This window comes from Heterodontus francisci, chromosome 5 (assembly GCF_036365525.1).
Source record: "Heterodontus francisci isolate sHetFra1 chromosome 5, sHetFra1.hap1, whole genome shotgun sequence".
Lineage (NCBI taxonomy): Eukaryota > Metazoa > Chordata > Chondrichthyes > Heterodontiformes > Heterodontidae > Heterodontus > Heterodontus francisci.
The window spans coordinates 74,586,003-74,604,215 of record NC_090375.1 but is presented as its reverse complement, the minus strand read 5'-3'; the positions used below and the strand labels follow the sequence as shown (position 1 = coordinate 74,604,215).

At 44.7% G+C, this 18,213-nt stretch overlaps 1 protein-coding gene across 2 annotated transcripts in view; it reads left to right on the top strand.

The window, feature by feature from the left end:
* cnbd1 (cyclic nucleotide binding domain containing 1) overlaps positions 1-17,781 on the top strand; it is a 222,977-nt gene extending 205,196 nt beyond the window's left edge. For both annotated transcript variants that reach the window (XM_068030845.1, XM_068030844.1), the window contains one exon: positions 17,231-17,781. In XM_068030845.1, the coding sequence (XP_067886946.1) occupies positions 17,231-17,347 (117 nt within the window). In that variant the 3' untranslated portion in view covers positions 17,348-17,781. The remainder of the gene's footprint in view (positions 1-17,230) is intronic.
* The last annotated feature ends 432 nt before the right edge of the window (positions 17,782-18,213 follow it).

The window sequence follows — 18,213 nt, the reverse complement described above, 5'->3', positions numbered from 1 at the left end:
ACATCTCCACTTCAGCCTGTGTAATCCATTACTTTGTGAGCGATTGTACAAATCGGTCAGCAGAAGGAAATCTGGACTGCTTCACTGCCTTAGCAATGCTAGTTTCAGGAATTAATGGATATCCTGGTATCCAGTATTGCAAAGCTGCAAATAACAGGGAATATGTTACGAGAAAAAATTTTCATATTTGCAGCTTGTTTCAGTATGCCGACTCAAAATTTTGTAGATATGGTCTACCCTGTAGGCATGTGTAGTGGGGAATAGGGATTCCACCAATTTTCTGCCCCGAAATCCTCTCTTACTCACACCTCCTCCCACCGCCATCCAGCAAAAAAAATTGGAGAAAGATAGTCACGAAATATATCCATTAGTGCTTTTTTGAGCAAAGATATTGAAAGTGTTCGAATAAAATGATGTAAAAAATACTGGCAATTATCCAGTTTTAACTTAATTTCTACCAATAATGCAGGTTTGTGCTCTTTCTAAAAGAGAAAATGCCAAAATAATACATTGAAGCTTTTAAGATCACTGAAGGGAAGGGCAAAGTTGATCCAAACAAATTGTTCAGTATGTTGGATGGTTGAAATACCAGGAAAGAAGTTAAACATTGAGGAAAGTAAAAACATAATTCAGGCAGATCCAGAGGATCTTTTGACATTGCTCATTGGGAGTTTGGCTTTCAAGTGACAGATTCTCAGCCATGCTGTCACTCACTAGAATGTCTTGGGCAAACCACACAGTTGTAGCTGGTGATTTATTCGCAACTACCTTGCATCTGGTCCACTGGACAAAATTCCACATGTGATGAAGGGGCATGGCAAAAAAACATACGTGCCACAGATGAAATTTAGGTCACAACTTAAACAGGACAGAAACCTGTCAATATTTCTGGCTAACTCAGGAATCTTTTCCACCATTCTGCAACCACTGAAAAGAAATTACATTATAAGGTTGAAATTATCTAGATTTGACAATGAACTTGAAACTGTTGTGTTGATTTATCTTTGCTTGAATGAAATGAAGTTTTCATTTTAATAACAAAATGGTCCAGGTGGTATCCATAGACAAAGAGTAAATAATCCTCGAAAATAACTGCAGCAATTATTAAACTACATTTTGGCTGCAGTTATGATCTTAGTCAAAGTAGTTAACAACTGCTTATAAACATAATGAGCGGAATTAAAAAGACTGTTCCATGAATGGTATTTTTGGGTCTACGATTGAGTGAATTAAAGAAAGAACTTGCATTTACATAGTGCCGTTCACAACCTGAGGATGCGCCAAAGCAATTTACAGCCAATGAAGTATTTTTGAAATGTAATGCTGTAATACAGGAAACTTTACAACTGATTTACACACAACGGGCTGTATTTTGTCAGCCTGTTGTGGGTCCCGGCGGCAGAACTGGATGAGCGTGGTGTTGCCGCTCATCATGTGCGCGGTCGGCCAACCGCGTTCACGTGGCGGCCAGCCCATTTGAGGAGATGCAGGGCCTGTCCCATTGGAGGGCGAGGCGGGTGGCGAGATGCCGATTGCGTCGTCAGCAGAGAAGAGTGCAGGTGCTAACACCATATTTAAAGTGCTGTCAGCCCTGCTCAAACTGCTGCTTCACTTTATGCTGCTTTGCTTTTGGTGCTGTGCTGCTGATCCTCCTGCCTGGAGTCCCTGTACTGCTAACCCTCCTGCCTGGAGTCCCTGTACTGCTGACCCTCCTGCCTAGAATCTCGGTGCTGTTAACCCTGCTGCCTGGAGTCCCTGTGCTGTTGTGCTGCTGACTCCCCTGCCTGGAGTCCCTGTGCTGTTGGGCTGCTGACCCCCCTGCCTGGAGTCCTTGTGCTTCTGTACTGCTGTGTTGTTGACCAAGGGCTCAAAAGGCCAGGAACTCTCCAGAAGCCAAGAGGGACCATGTCAGGTGGAAGTCACTGGGTGGCCGCACGGTTCAGCAATGACTCCCTGATGATTCTCCTCCACGGTGAAGGAAAGGCAGGAGGCCCTCTTCCCATGGGATGGCAGGAGGGGACCCTCCCACCTGACCAAGCAAGCTTGGACTGAGAGCACCGAGGAGATCAGTAGCCATGGGGTCACTCCCCAAAACTGGGTTCAGTGCCGCAAGAGATTCAATGACCTCCATACCCATCTCATCTTTGGGGCTTGCATGTGGTCACGTGGGAGGGAGTGCTTCATGATCAGGAAGTGACTAAAAAGCAGGTGACAAGAGACTGAGGCAACAGCAGATTATGTCAGATGCATGGCTGCATCTCCAAGAGAGCCGGACTTCTGTCCTAGCTTTCCCCCTCACACATCCATTGAGAGCGGATGTGCGGAGGAGGCATTCAAGAGCCCCATCAGGGGCCAAAGGGCTGCCACTAGAACAAGAGTCCTGCTAGTGACCATTGGAAGACCAACAGTGTCCCTCTTTCTGCTTGGAGCACTGGGGAATAGGCAAAGACAGGAGGTGGGATCCGAGACATCCAAGAACCGACCTGGCATAGGAGGAGGCCCTGGAACTATGGATCTAGTGGGCTTCTAAGGCGGCTGATCCATAGCAGACAGAAAGACTGGAGTGTCCACCCAAGAGAATGAGGAAGTATTGTTGTCATGTGGCGACCACCAACCTTCTAGAGAACCACATCATGCCTGGCTGGCATGGACAGATCTATGCAGCAGAATCCCTAAATGTTTGTGTTTTCTTATGCAGGTCATGGCACCTCAGAGGGAACACAAGAAATAGGAGAAGAAATAGACCATATGGCCCATTGAGCCTGTTCCGCCATTCATTACAGTCATGGGTGATCTTGGCTTCAAATCTACTTTCCTGCCTGCTCTCCATATCCTTTGATTCCCTGCGAGACCAAAAATCTATCTATCCCAGCCTTAAATGTATTCATTGATGGAGCATTCACAACCCTCTGGGGTAGAGAATTCCAAAGATTCACCTTTGAGGCAAGTAATTTCTCCTCATCCCAGTCCTGAATGATTGGCCCCTTATCCTGAGACGGTGTCCCCCTGTTCTAGATTCCCTGACCAGTGGGAAAAATCTCTCAACTTCTACCCTGTCAAGCCCTTTCAGAATCTTGAATGTCTCAATTAGACCATCTCTCATTCTTCTAAACTCCAGAGAATATAGGCCCAATTTACTCAGCCTCTCATCATAGGGCAGCCCTCTCATCCCAGGGACCAATTTAGTAAATCTTCACTGCACTGCCTCCAGTGCAAATATATCCTTTCTTAAATGTGGAGACCAAATCCGCATATAGATGCGGTCTCACCAAAGCCCTGTACAATTTTAGTGAGACTTCTTTATTCCTGTACTCTAATCCCCTTGCAATAAAGACCAACATGCCATTTGCCTTCCTAACTGCCTGCTGCACCTGCATGTTAACTTCGTGCATTCCTTGTATGAGTACCCCCAAGTCTCTCTGAACATCAACACTTACCAGTTTCACACCTTTTAAAAAAATATTCTGCTTTTCTATTTTTACGACCAAAGTGAACAACTTCAAACTTCCCTACATTATACTCCATTGCCATCTTGTTGTCCACTCAATTAACCTGTCTATATCTCTTTGCAGTCACTCTACATCCTCCCCGCAGCTTACCTTTCCACCGAGCTTTGTATCATCAGCAAACTTAGATACATTACTCTGTCCCATCATCCGAGTCATTAGTATAGAGTGTAAATAGCTGAGGCCCCAGCTCTGGTCCTTGCGACACCCCACTCTTCACTGCCCCATGTATGCTCACTCTCTGCTTCCTGTCTGTTAACCAATCCTCTATCCACGCTAATATATTACCCCCAACACCATGAATCCTTATCTTGCCTGTTAATCTTTTATGTGGCACCTTATCAAATGCCTTTTGAAAATCCAGGTTTGCTACATATACTGGTTCCTGTTTATCTGCCCTTCTAGTTACATTCTCAAAAAACTCCAATAAATTTGTCAGACAGGATCTCCCTTTAGTAAAACCATGCTGACTTGTTCTAATCATCCTATGCTTTTCCAAGTGCAAGGTTAAGACTTCTTTAATAATAGTTTCCAGCATCTTCCCAACGACTGATGTTAGGTTAACTAGCCTGTAGTTCCCCGTTTTCTCTCTATCTCCTTTCTTGAAAAGTGGCGTAACATTTGCCAATTCCAATCTGATGGGACCATTCCTGAATCTAAGGAATTCTGGAAAATTATAGCCAGCGCATCCACTATCTCTGCAGCTATCTCTTTTAGAACCCTAGGATGTAAGCCATCTGGTCCCAGGGACTTGTCAGATTTTAGTTCCTCATGTTTCTTCAATACATTTTCTCAATTGATGTCAATATCCTTAATTTCCTCACTCTTTTTAGCCCCTAGGTTACTGCCTATTTCTGGTATGGAACTTGTGTCTTCTGCTGTGAAGACACACACAAAATATTTGTTCAATGTCTGCTATTTCCTCATTCCCCATGATGATTCCTCCTGTCTCCGCCTCTACGGGACCAACATCTACTTTAGCTACTGTCTTTTTTGTGTACCCTTATAAAAGCTCTTACAATCTGTTTTTATATTGCTGGCTAGTTTACTGTGAAATTCAATTTTTTCCGTTTTTATTAACTTTTTGGTGGCCCTTTGCCCGTTTCCAAAACACTCACAAACCTCAGACTTGCTACTATTTTCGCAACATTGGAAGCTTCTTTTAGTCTAATACTCTCCTTAACTTCCTGAGTGAGCCACAGATGGGTCTTTCGGGACCAGTTTTTGTTTTTGAACGGAATGTACTTTTGTTGAACCCTTTGAATTGTTTCTTTAAATATTTCACACTGTTCATTTACCGCCATACCTTCTAGTTTATTTACTCAATTAACCTCATACCTTCGTATTGGCTTTGTTTAAGTTTAAGATTCTTGTTTATGATTGAAATGTGTCACTTTCAAACTTAACATGAGATTCAATGGTATTATGATCACCATTTCCCAGTGGATCTTTTACTATCACATTGCTTATTAACCCTGCTTCATTACACAATACGAGATCTAAGATAGCTTTATCCCTAGTTGGTTGTACCAACTATTGCTCCAAGCAACTGTCAGGAAAGCATTCTACAAATTCATCTTCTAGACCACTGTTGCCAATTTGATTGTCCCAGTCGATATGCAGATTAGTGTCCCCCACAATTAATACATTACCTTTTTTACATGCTCCAATAATTTCCCATTTAATGTTCTGTCCTATAATATAACTACTGTTAGGGTGCCTGTAAATTACTCCCACCGGTGTTTTCTGACTCCTGCTATTCCTAATTTCCACCCAAACTGATTCTACTTCATGATCTTTTGAGGCCAGATTCCTTCTTATTAATGTCCTTATGCCATCCTTTACTATCAGGGCTACCCCTCCTCTGTTGCCATTCTGTCTGCCTGTTTGAAATATTGTGTACCCTGGAATATTTATTTCCCAAACTTAATCTCCTTGTATAAAAGCAAAATACTGCGGATGCTGGAAATCTGAAATAAAAACAAGAAATGCTGGAACCACTCAGCAGGTCTGGCAGCATCTGTGGAAAGAGAAGCAGAGTTAACGTTTCGGGTCAGTGACCCTTCTTCGGAACTTAATCTCCTTGTAACCTTGTTTCAGAAATGGTAATTAGAAGTAGATCATTTATCTCTATTCCTGTCACGTGTTCATCTATCTTATTAGCGATGCTTAGTGCATTCAGATAAAGGAACTTCAAATTTCATTTTTTACCTCTATTCCCTGCAATGACCTTATTTGCCAATGTACAATTTTTGTTAAATTCTCTGTCCCTTCCTGTCCCATTCTGTTGGGAGTTACCCACATCACTATCCTGCTCTGATGCCCTGGCCTCTCTCTTTGGATTTCTAAATTTCCCTTTACTCAAACCTGCTGGCACCACTGGCATCACGTCGTCCTCTGAGAACGAGTAGGAAGAATCCTCAGAGCATGCACCGTCACACCGTTTCTCTACACTCTCCACCAGCGTACGTACTCTCATGGTGGGTATGCGCTCGGGCGCTTAGATGCAGGTCACAAGCAGATGAGACACCACGTACGCATCCGAGCAGCTGGCAGAGGCCGTGACTAGCGAGACCACTGACGGTCGGAGGTCTGTGTGTGGCCAGGCCCATACTGAGCCCCCGTCTGATAACGAGCCTCTGCCGTCAACAGCACATGCTGGAGTTGCAGAGAGGGGTAAGGGAACATCTGACTGAGCTACCAGAGGCAATGCACAGTCATGCGCAGATGATAGAGGAGTCCATCCATGCCATGAGTGCTGCCATGTCTCAGGCATGCGAGTGCATGTCTTCCTCCATTGAGAGTTTGGCGACCCTTCTGGAGAGCCAGATCCCAGGGATGTGCGCAGACCTGTACACACTCGCCTTGGGCATGAGTCCAATGCAGCAGTGGCAAAATGAGAGGTAGATGAGATGGCCAGTGTCTTCTCCACGTCCTCATCCGCCTCTGCTCAGCAGGAGGTTCAAGTGAGTCTTGAAAGGGAGGAAGAGAGGCTGACCTCCACATCTGGGGGGCCCCCCCTCAGGGCGCTCCAAATATGGACAGTGACTCCTCAGCTCCTCCAACAGTGACCCCAGCTCCAGTAGCTGCGATGACTAAGGAGGCTCCTGCATCTGTGCAGAAACCAGTCAGCCAGTCGGAGTGCTTCAGGCCTCAGGCAGCCAGAGGACAGCCGCCAAATCATTCCGGACCACGGGGCAGCATGTTCAGCAACTTGCCTTCATGTCAGCTGCTGATGTAGAGGGAGCACTTTGTAGAAGCACACAGAGGTTTGGGAGGAAGAGCACCTGGACGCAGTTGGGGTTTCACAGGTGTGTGCAACTTGGTCTTGTTATTGGATATTGTATATGTTTCAATAAATGCATGCCACTTTCCTTGCTGAGAATCCATTATCAATGGACTAGAGTCCATTATCAAAGATTTTATGGCAGAGCACTTGGAGAACAGTGGTAGAATTGACAGTCAGTATGGATTTACGAAAGGATCTCCTGGAATTCTTCGAGGATGTAACTAGTAGAGTTGATGAGGGGGAGCCAGTGGATGTAGTTTATTTGGACTTTCAGAAGGCATTCGACAATGTCCCACATAAGAGATTAGTGTGTAAAATTAAAGCGCATGGGATTCGGAGTAGTGTATTGCGATGGATAGAAAATTGGTTGGCAGACAGGAAACAAAGAGTAGGAATAAACGAGTCTTTTTCCAAATAGCAAGCAGTGATTGTGGGGTACCGTAGGGATCGGTGCTAGAACCCCAGCTATTCACAATATATATTAATGATTTAGATGAGGGAACTAAATGTAATATCTCCAAATTTGCAGATGACACAAAACTGGGTGGGAGGGTGAGTTGTGAGGAGGATGCAGAGAGGCTTCAGGGCGATTTGGACAAGTTGAGTGATTGGGCAAATACATGGCAGATGCAGTATAATGTGGATAAATGTGAGATTATCCACTTTGGTAGCAAAAACAGGAAGGCAGATTATTATTTGAACGGCTCTAAACTAAGAGAGGGGAATATGCAACGAGACCTGGGTGTTCACGTACACAAGTCGCTGAAGGTAAGCATGTAGGTGCAACAGGTGGTAAAAAGGGCAAATGGTATGTTGGCCTTCATAGCGAGAGGATTCGAGTGCAGGAGCAGGGATGTCTTGCTGCAATTATACAGGGCCTTGGTGAGGCCACAACTGGAATATTGTGTGCAGTTTTGGTCTCCTTATCTGAGGAAGGGTGTTCTTGCTATAGAGGGAGTGCAGCGAAGGTTTACCAGACTGATTCCTGGGATGGTGGGACTGACGTATGAGGAGAGATTGAGTCGGTTAGGATTATATTAGTTGGAGTTCAGAAGAGTGAGGGGGGATCTCATAGAAACCTATAAAATTCAAACAGGACTTGACAGGGTAGATGCAGGAAGGATGTTCCCGATGGTGGGGGAGTCCAGAACCAGGGGTCATAGTCTAAGGATACAGGGTAAATCTTTCAGGACTGAGATGAGGAGAAATTTCTTCACCCAGAGAGTGGAGAGCCTGTAGAATTTGCTACCGCAGAAAGCAGTTGAGGCCAAAACATTGTATGTTTTCAAGAAGGAGTTAGATATAGCTCTTGGGGCAAAAGGGATCAAAGGATATGGGGGGAAAGTGGTAACAGGTTACTGAGTTGGATGATCAGCCATGATCATAATGAATGGCGGAGCAGGCTCGAAGGGCCGAATGGCCTACTCCTGCTCCTATTTTCTATGTTTCTGTGAACCACTCATGCTTTTTCTGCTGCCCTGATTAAGATGCCAGCCTCATACTTCCCTCACTGGGCTCCCAGTGCAGGGGCAGGCTGCACATGGGCACCTTCTCAGCTTTGTACATGTGCCTGGTGAGCCTGGGCGCAAGGTGCAGGATTGCTGTTGAGTTTCTTGAAATGGGCCTCTTGGTGGCAGAAACTGGGTACATATGAGATTGGTCCAAGCCTCCCTTGCAAGTCTCTCAGTGGCCCTTGCCTCTGGTACAAGGCTTCATCATCCCATCCTGCCTGCCCACCATCTTCCTCCAAATCCTCTTCGTCAGATGAGGAATGGCATTTAATCACATTCTTTGAGGCAAGCCTTTCCCCCTCTGCAGTGCTAGACTGTGCAGAGCACAGCAGACGACTACAATACGCGAGACCCTTGCAGGGCTCCAGTGGATCGACCCAGGCACCTGAATCTCATCTTCAGCAGCCCAATGACCTGCTCAATGGTCACTGGGGTAGACCCATGGCAGGTGTTGTACCCCTCCTGTGCTGCAGTTTGAGAGTTCCTCACAGCTGTGAGTTGCCATGACGTCAATGTGTAGACCTTCTCTTGGAGAACCCATCCCTGAAGGCGAGCGGGGGGCTGGAAAAGCTATGGCACCCGGGACTGCTGAAGTATGTAGGTGCTGTGGCTGCTTCCCGGGAAGCGGGCACACACCTGCAGGAAACGCTTTTCATGGTCGCAGACCAGTTGAATGTTGATTGAATGGATGATGAAGGTCGCTATCTGCTCCGTGGGAGACTTGATGATGATATGCATGTGATTGACGACACCTTGCACCTGGGGAAATCCAGCAATGGCTCTAAATCTGATGGCCCTCTCTGCATGACTCTCAAGGTCAGACCAGTACTGCACATAGCCACCGGCCCTCTTGAACAAGGCACTGGTCAAGTCCTGGATGCAGCGGTGGGCTGCTGCTGAGAGATCCCACACATAACCTCAGTGGATCCCTCGAAAGATCCAGAGGTGTTAAAAGTTGAGTGCCACAGTGATCTTCAGGCCCATGGACACAAGATGCCTACCAAAGCCCACAGGTCGCAGCTCATCCTGCAGCATGGTGCATAAGTTGGTGACGGCCTCCTTGGAGATCCCAGTCTTTGCTGACACTGGCACTCAGACTTCTGGAGGGGTGAAATGAGTCTGGTACACTCCCTGCCTTGGATAAGCCCTTCTTGGCACGGCCGGCTGCTGTGACTCCCCTAGTCAATCTTCACCAGCTTGCCCAGCCATTGCTTGGCACTCCTTCCCTCTGAGTCTCTGCTGCGCAGCACAAGGATCCACAAAGACTGGGTGTATGAGCCCCATTCCAGCTGATCGCTCCCCCTCCTGTACACTGTCCCTGGACACGTAAGCTTGTTTTGGACCCTTCCCCTTGCCACTCCCTTCTGATCACTGGCTAATGCCCCTATGCGCTCACCCTTGCTTCGAGGAATGCACCCCCTTTGTGCCCACCCTGTGAGGGCTGCACCTCCTTTGCATCCACCCTTGCCTTGTGGGCTAATGAACCTCAGTGCCCACCTTTGTCTCGGGGGCTGCACCTCTGTTGGGCAATAATCGCCGTACACCTCCGCCACCCCCCCCGTCCCCCTTCCTGGAGTCATGCAACACTCCCCATAGCTGCTTTCTCATGGTGGCACTGAGGCCTCACCTTGTGGCCAGCAGCTTTAAACGGTCAGGGATCTGAAGACACACAATCCCTCATGTACCAATTACTAAATAGGAAACCCCTGGCCCATTAAATCTGAGTCAGGCCAAAGCAAATATATGCTAAGTACCTTTTCAGAAATATAATTGCAGACCCGTCACATTGTAACAACAATGCTGCCTAGGAGCTTTCCCACTGCTAACAAAATCCTGAACCGACGTCACAATGTCGGGTATCCAAGTGAGCACCTCCCCTCCCAATCTTTTGACTACCCCGACATCTCCATTCCTACTCCTGTAGGCCAGATAAAATTCAGCCCAACCAGTTCCCACACAGCAATGACACAATTAACAGATTATTTGTTTTAGTGCTTTTGCTCGAAAGAGAAGTATTTTTCTTTGAAATAATGTCATGGGATCTTTTACAGCCACTTATGAGTTTTTTATTATTCGTTTGAGGGATGTGGGCATTGCTGACAAGACCAGCATTTATTGCCCATCCGTAAATGCCCTTTAGAAGATGGTGGTGAGCTGCCTTCTTCAACTGCTACAGTCCTTGAGGTGTAGGTACACCCACAGTGCTGTTGGGAAGGTAGTTACAGGATTTTGACTCAGCAACAGTGAAGGAAAAGCAATATAGTTCCAAGTGATGATGGTGTGTAGCTTGGAGGGGAGCCTGCAGGTGGTGGTGTTCCCACACATCTGCAGCCTTTGTCCTTCTAGGTGGTATAGGTCTTGGGTTTGGAAGGTGCTTCGAAGGACCCTCGGTGAGTTGCTGCAGTGCATTGTATATATGGTACACACTGCTGCCACTGTGCATTGGTGGTGGAAGAAGTGAATGTTGAAGGTGGTAAATGGGGTGCCAATCAAGTGGGCTGCTTTGTCCTGGATGGTGTCGAGTGTGTAATGAGAGAGGAATAATTGACAATCTATTTGTGCGAGATCCCTTGGGGATGAGTGACCATAATATGATAGAATTCTTCATCAAGATGGAGAGTGATATCGTTGATTCTGAGACTAGGGTCCTGAATCTTAATAAAGGAAACTACGAAGGTATGAGGCGCGAGTTGGCTATGATGGATTCGGAAACGTTCCTTAAAGGGATGACGGTGGATAGGCAATGGCAAACATTCAAAGAGCACTTGGATGAACTACAAGAATTGTTTATTCCTGTCTGGCGCAAAAGTAAAACAGAAAAGGTAGCCAAACCATGGCTTACAAGGTAAATTAGAGATAGCATTAGATCCAAGGAAGAGGCATACAAATTAGCCAAAAAAAACAACAGACCTGAGGATTGGGCGCAGTTTAGAATTCAGCAAAGGAGGACCAAGGGATTGATTAAGAAGGGGAAAATAGAGTACTAGAGTAAGCTTGCGGGGAACATAAAAACTGACTGTAAAAGTTTCTATAGGTATGTGAAGAGAAAAAGATTGGTGAAGACAAATGTAGGTCCCTTACAGTCAGAAACGGGAATTTATTATGGGGAACAAAGAAATGGCTGACCAACTAAATGCATACTTTGGTTCTGTCTTCACAAAGGAGGACACAAATAACATATCAGAAATGTTGGGGAACACAGGGTTTATTGAGAGGGAGGAACTGAAGGAAATCAGTATTAGTAGAGAAACGGTGTTGGCGAAATTGATGGGATTGAAGGCCGATAAATCCCCAGGGCCTGATAATCTACATCCCAGAGTACTTAAGGAAGTGCCCTAGCAATAGTGGATGCATTGGTGGTCATCTTTCAAGATTCTATCGACTCTGAAACAGTTCCTACAGATTGGAGGGTAGCTAATGTAACCCTACTATTTAAAAAGGAAGGTAGAGAGAAAACAGGGAATTATAGACCAGTCAGCCTGATGTCGGTAGTGGGGGAAATTCTAGAGTCCATTATCAAAGATTTTATGGCAGAGCACTTGGAGAACAGTGGTAGAATCGGACAGAGTCAGCGTGGATTTACGAAAGGGAAATCATGCTTGACAAACCTACTAGAATTCTTCGAGGATGTAACAAGTAGAGTTGGTGAGGGGGAGCCAGTGGATGTGGTTTATTTGGACTTTCAGAAGGCTTTCGACAAAATCCCACATAAGAGATTAGCGTGTAAAATTAAAGTGCATGGGATTGGGGGTAGTGTACTGCGATGGATAGAAAATTGGTTGGCAGACAGGAAACAAAGAGTAGGAATAAATGGGTCTTTTTCCAAATGGCAGGCAGTGACTAGTGAGGTATTGCAGGGATCGGTGCTCGGACCCCTGCTATTCACAATATATATTAATGATTTAGATGAGGGAACTAAATGGAATATCTCCAAATTTGCGGATGACACAAAACTGGGTGGGAAGATGAGTTGTGAGGAGGATGCAGAGAGGCTTCTGGGTGATTTGGACAAGTTGAATGAGCGGGTAAATGCATGGCAGATGCAGTATAATGTGGATAAATGTGAGGTTATCCACTTGGTAGCAAAAACAGGAAGGCAGATTATTATCTGAACGGCTATATACTGAGAAAGGGGAATATGCAATGAGACCTGGGTGTTCTCGTACACAAGTCGCTGAAAGTAAGCATGCAGGTGCAACAGGCGGTAAAAAGGGCAAATGGTATGTTGGCCTTCATAGCGAGAGGATTCGAGTACAGGAGCAGGGATGTCTTGCTGCAATTATGCAGGGCCTTGGTGAGGCTACACCTGGAATATTGTGTGCAGTTTTGATCTCCTTATCTGAGGAAGGATGGTCTTGCTATAGAGGGAGTGCAGCAAAGGTTTACCAGACTGATTCCTGGGATGGTGGGACTGACGTATGAGGAGAGATTGAGTCGGTTAGGATTATACTCAGTGGAGTTCAGAAGAGTGAGGGGGGAATCTCATAAAAACCTATAATAATAACCTATAATAACTTTCATAATCAATTTTATGCCTTTTTATTAGCTTTTTAGTCATCCGCTGCTGGTTCCTAAAAAATCCCAATCCTCTGGCCTATCACTGGTTTTCGCCACTTTGTGTGCCTTAATTTTTGATTGGATACGCACCTTCACCGCCTTTGTTAACCACGGGTGATTCATCCTTCTCATCGAGTCCTTCTTTTTGACCAGCATAAATTTATGCTGAGCATTATGAAATATCTGCTTAAATGTCTGCCACTGCTCATCCACAGACCTTCCCCTTAGTCTATTTTCCCAGCCTGCTTTAGACAACTCTTTCTTCATACCTCTGTACTCGCCCTTGTTTAAGTTGAGTGCACTGGTTTGAGACCAGAGTTGCTCGCCCTCAAACTGAATTTGAAATTCTACCATGTTGTGATTGCTACCCTCTAGAGGATCCTTAACTACAATATCTCTTATTAATCCTACTTCATTACACATTACTAGATCTAAAATGTCCTTTTCCCGGGTAGATTCTGCAACATATTGCTCTAAGTAACAATCCCTGATGCACTCTACAAATTCGTCTTCCATGTTACCTCTGCCAATCTGATTTGTCCAGTCAATATGTAGATTAAAATCACCCATGACAATTGTAGCGCCCTTCTTACATGCCTCCATTATTTCCTGATTTATCCTTTACCCTACAATGATGCAACTCTTTGGGGGCCTGTAGACGACTCTCATCCGTGACTTCTTCCCCTTGCTATTCCTTATTTCCACCCAAACTAATTCCACATCATAATCTATTGCACCTGTACAACTACTCAGCACTGCACTGATACCTTCTTTTATTAACAAAGCTACCCCACCTACTTTTCCTATTTGCCTATTTTTCCGGCCAGGTAAGAACGGCAGATTTCCTTCCTAAAGGACATCAGTGAACCATATGTGTTTTTACAACAAATCGACAATGGCTTCATGGTCACCACCAAACCAGCTGTTAAATTCCAGATTTATTAATTGAATTCAAATTCCAACATCTGCTATGGTGGGATTCAAACCCATGTCCCCAGATCATGAGTCTGGGGCTCTGGGTTACTAGTCTAGTGACATTACCACAATGCCACCATTTCCCCTGTGCAGGCGGGACATCCCATCTGAAAGACAGCACCTCTGATAGTATTTCTTCAGTAATGCACTGAATTTTCAGCATAGATTATGAGCTGAATTTTTGGTGCCCCCTGAAGTCAGGAATGGAGACGGTGGAGGGGCGGGTGGGGTGCGTACGGGTGCCCAAAAAGAACAGCGTCAGCCAGCATGTCAGTTAAAGGACGCCATTCCCAGTGCTAGCCGTTAAGTTTACGCTGGGTTGCTGTATATATTAGATATATCTGATTGATCTCAGAGCAATGCAGATATCACAGTTGTATTAAATCACCAATGGGTTTATTTACAGCACTTTAAAATATCCCAGCACTTACAAGATATCAATACAATGTCTTCTCAGAACAGTCTGTGTTTAGTACAACATTCAGCTCTGTGTCTTTTTAGTCTCAGTTTCAAACTCTTAAACTCTACTTTAGGATTAAGCAATCAAGCACAGTGCACACAGATCAGTGGATAGACTAATACAATCAAACCCAGATCAATCAAAACTAAATTGCCCCTTTTAACTAAAGGCATTATTTTTAAATAAAATATTCTAAATATCAAACATATGTACATCAAGTTGTTTCTTAGTGTTCAACTTGTCTGTTTTCTCCAAGTACAGGAATAGTCTTTGAGATAGGAAGGTCTCTTCGGTCTGCGATTAGATTTACGAATTTGAGGTTGTGGATCTGTTTGATCAGTTTGATGAGGCGGATGATTACTAGCACTCAAAGGAAAAGGAAATATATCCTTATAACCACTATCCTCAAAATATCCTGGTCTGCTCCCTATCAAACGTCTCGCATTCCAACAGATAAGCATTGGTACCTAGCAAACGTTTAGTCTGCTTTGGACCTGATACATGTGAAGCAAGTTTGTGGTTGCAATTTGGCCATTTGATTCAAACCCAATCTCCAACTTTAAATTGCGGTTCCCTTGCTCCTGTACGTTTGTCAAAGTATGCTTTTGCTCTACCTTGTTGCTTTGCGATTTCATCTGCTTTCACTCTGACATTCTCGTTAACTGGCAGTGATGGCTTAAGGATGGTGAATGGAAAGCGAAAGTTACAACCTATCATAAGTTTGACTGGTGTCTTTCTGGTCAAAGAGTATGTAGGCTTTGCTCCAGCAAGGGTCTCGGTCATTACGGTCATCTGTTGTGCTCTCAGTTGCATGGCACTCCAGAGAGGTGTGGACTTTAAGGACAATGAGGCCCTGGAAGCAGACAGCTTATCAGGGGAGGAGCAGGAGGTGAGAGAGGATGAGGAAGAGGAGGCAGAGGGAGAGGACACTAACAGAGAGGTGCCCTTGCTGCATGATGAGGGGGCCTCCTCCTGCCAGCCTTCGGGAAGAGGACCTCCCTCCTCTCCCTTATGGCCTCCAGCATTGCCCGGGGTGCCTGGCCTCTGGTTCCCCTGTGACATCTCGTGTCCCTCTAGTGCAGTGGAAGGCTTTGACACAAACTGCAGATCTCTCCCTCAGGACAATCAGCAGCCTCGATGATGGCTGCTGTGGGAATCTAAATGAGTCCCACACTTCATCTGACCTGCCTCCGTTCCCACCCCCACTGGCTTTAAGTGGGGGCCTGAGGTATAAAGGCCACCTTATAAAAAGAAAAAAAAACAAGATTAGATTCAAAAAGAAAAAAAAAACAGGGTTAGATACAGAGTAAAGCTCTCTAAAAAAAAAAGAAAAAAAAAAACTGGCTCTAAGTGGACAGGAAACCTGTCTCCATACAGATTAAAGGCTTCCCCACGTGAAAATCTTTACTTTAATCCCTACTGGTGACAGGTTTCTGACCCAAAATCAAACCCGCTTCTGTTCCCCACCTCCATGATGAAAATTCAGCTGTATATGTTCAAGTCTCTGAAGTGGGACTTGAAGGTGCAACTTCTGACTCAACAGTGAGAGTGCTACCACTGAGCCAAGGCTGGAAAGCTCTTCTATTTAGGAATGAACATTCTTCCTGAGATTTTTGTTTAAATGAATCTGAACTTCATAAATATTCATTTCATTTTGAAGAAAGCAATTGAGATTGAAAATTCAGATTCAGCTCGGTGCTGAGAACCGATCTCCTGAATTAGTTGACCTCAGGCAGGGAGGTTGTAATTAGCTGTACTGTTCTTCAGTAATGAAGAAGTTCCTGCTCTTGATCACCACCTGATGAACCCTCCTGGAAATTGTGGTTGGTAGGTGAATAAAAGATCAGGCTTGGCTGTGATAGCCTGCCTGATCAAAAAGCGGCCATTATTTGTATGAGTTTGCAAACATGGACCAGCCAGGCTCACACACAAATAAGGGCCACTTGCACAAAGTACTGAAGGAGTGCTCATGTTTATGGAACAAAAGGAAGTGAGTCATAAACTTGAGGAGAAAATCAAGATGGAACTATTTCAACAAGAAATGCATGATAAAATAAGTTCACATTTCGTAATAATGCACCACCAGTTTAAAACATTCTAGCCCTGAAATTTGGCAATTTAGAAAGGGAGGGCACAAGTGGGGCATACTTACTGTGGGTACCTGCAGTTTAGAGCCAAACACAGCTCCACTGAGTTTCCATCTCATTGCTCCAAAAATCATCAATTGCCCTCTGGAGGAGAAGGCACTTTTTCTGGGCAGATGCCTAAAATGTCATTAGGCCCTTTGAATATATCAATTCAGGCCGGCCCTCCTCAGGATTCTTCAACTGCTGCTATGACAACCAATGAAAGGTAAATTGTATGAAGTTTTTTTTTCAAACAAAAACTTCCTGTGAAGCCAGGAGGAGTAGGAGTGCTAAAACAAAAGCAAAATACTGCAGATGCTGGAAACCTGAGATAAAAACAAGAAACGCTGGAAATACTCAGCAGGTCTGGCAGCATCTGTGGAGAGAGAAGCAGAGTTAATGTTTCAGGTCAGTGACCCTTCATCAGAACTGGCAAATGTGGGAGTGCTCCCTGACTCTGCAGGCATTGTAATCGATGTACCACCCCCTCTCCACTGTGGCAAAACCACTCCCAGGATTTATCTGAAGACAGCTACTTGACATCGCAGCAGCCCAACATTGATGCCCACATCATCAGAAAGCTGTATGGAGACACGTAGTAGCTGACCTCATTTCACCGGTGCAATTTAAAGTAGATCCATGATCTAATTTGGATTGGGCCTTGGGCTTACCTGTTATAGTGCAGGGATTGTTCCTGCACCCAGTTCAAAATAATAATATTTGATTAAAAAGAATATCTACTTAAAGGCTTTTCCTATTACACGATAATGAAGGTGCTAATTAGTTCTATCTTTTTTTCCCAACAGCAAAAAATGATAAGGGAAACAATGCTTGACAAAGGAATAAAGCCTGGCATCGGAAAATGGAAACACAACTGGAATGAAAAAGAACACTCAAAAGGAAATGCCTCTCAGTCATTTTGAGAATGACACCAGATTATAAAGGTTGGAACAACGGGGTGGACCTGAATCACCTAATTACCACTAAGCATCTGGAGTCTAACACTTGTGCTTCCATTTCCTATCCACTTCGGCAAAAAAAGACTCTTCCTGTAGAGCTGAAAGCAGAGGTCTTGAAAACTGCATATTCCTCCAATCATTTCCTTTTCCATGATCTGCTATGGCCATGGATGATTCATAAAAACAATGCATGTGATTTTTCATAATGATCCTCCTTATTCCCGCTTTTGCTTTCATATCCTGGACACAAAAGAAGAATTATTGCTCAACTATGAGGGATTTAAATTCACCCTTTCTTCCCTGGGGGAAAATAAACCTTGAGTGAAAGGCATGTACTGAAAGATATTAAAAAACTAGATTACTTCATTTTTACCAGTTAACAAATGTGCTAATTCCAAAAGGGTCAATCTGTGCTGTTTTGTGCTGAACTATCTTTAAAGTAAGCACTCTAAATAAAAAAGTAGAACAGCATGACTTGTGGTCAATGGAATACAATGCCATCAAATTAATCTCGCAGCACAGTATTCTAACAATTGCAAACACACAAACCAAACTATCACTCGAGTAACAACATACCTACTGGCCCGGATTTTGGGTCAGCAGGGAAGCAATAGCACTCACCACTGATCTCGAAGAAAGCAGCCACAAAGATCTCGCGATCTCTTTGGCACGGACATCCCCTTTCCTGACAGCAGTTTAAATCTGTCTCCAAGTCAAGGCAATCTCCAGGTGTGCAAATAGCAGTGATCTCAGCAAGCAGGGTAAGCAGCCAGTCAAATTGAAGTATTGTCACAGCCAGCAAACCAGGAAGTAAAAAGCACTTTATCCTT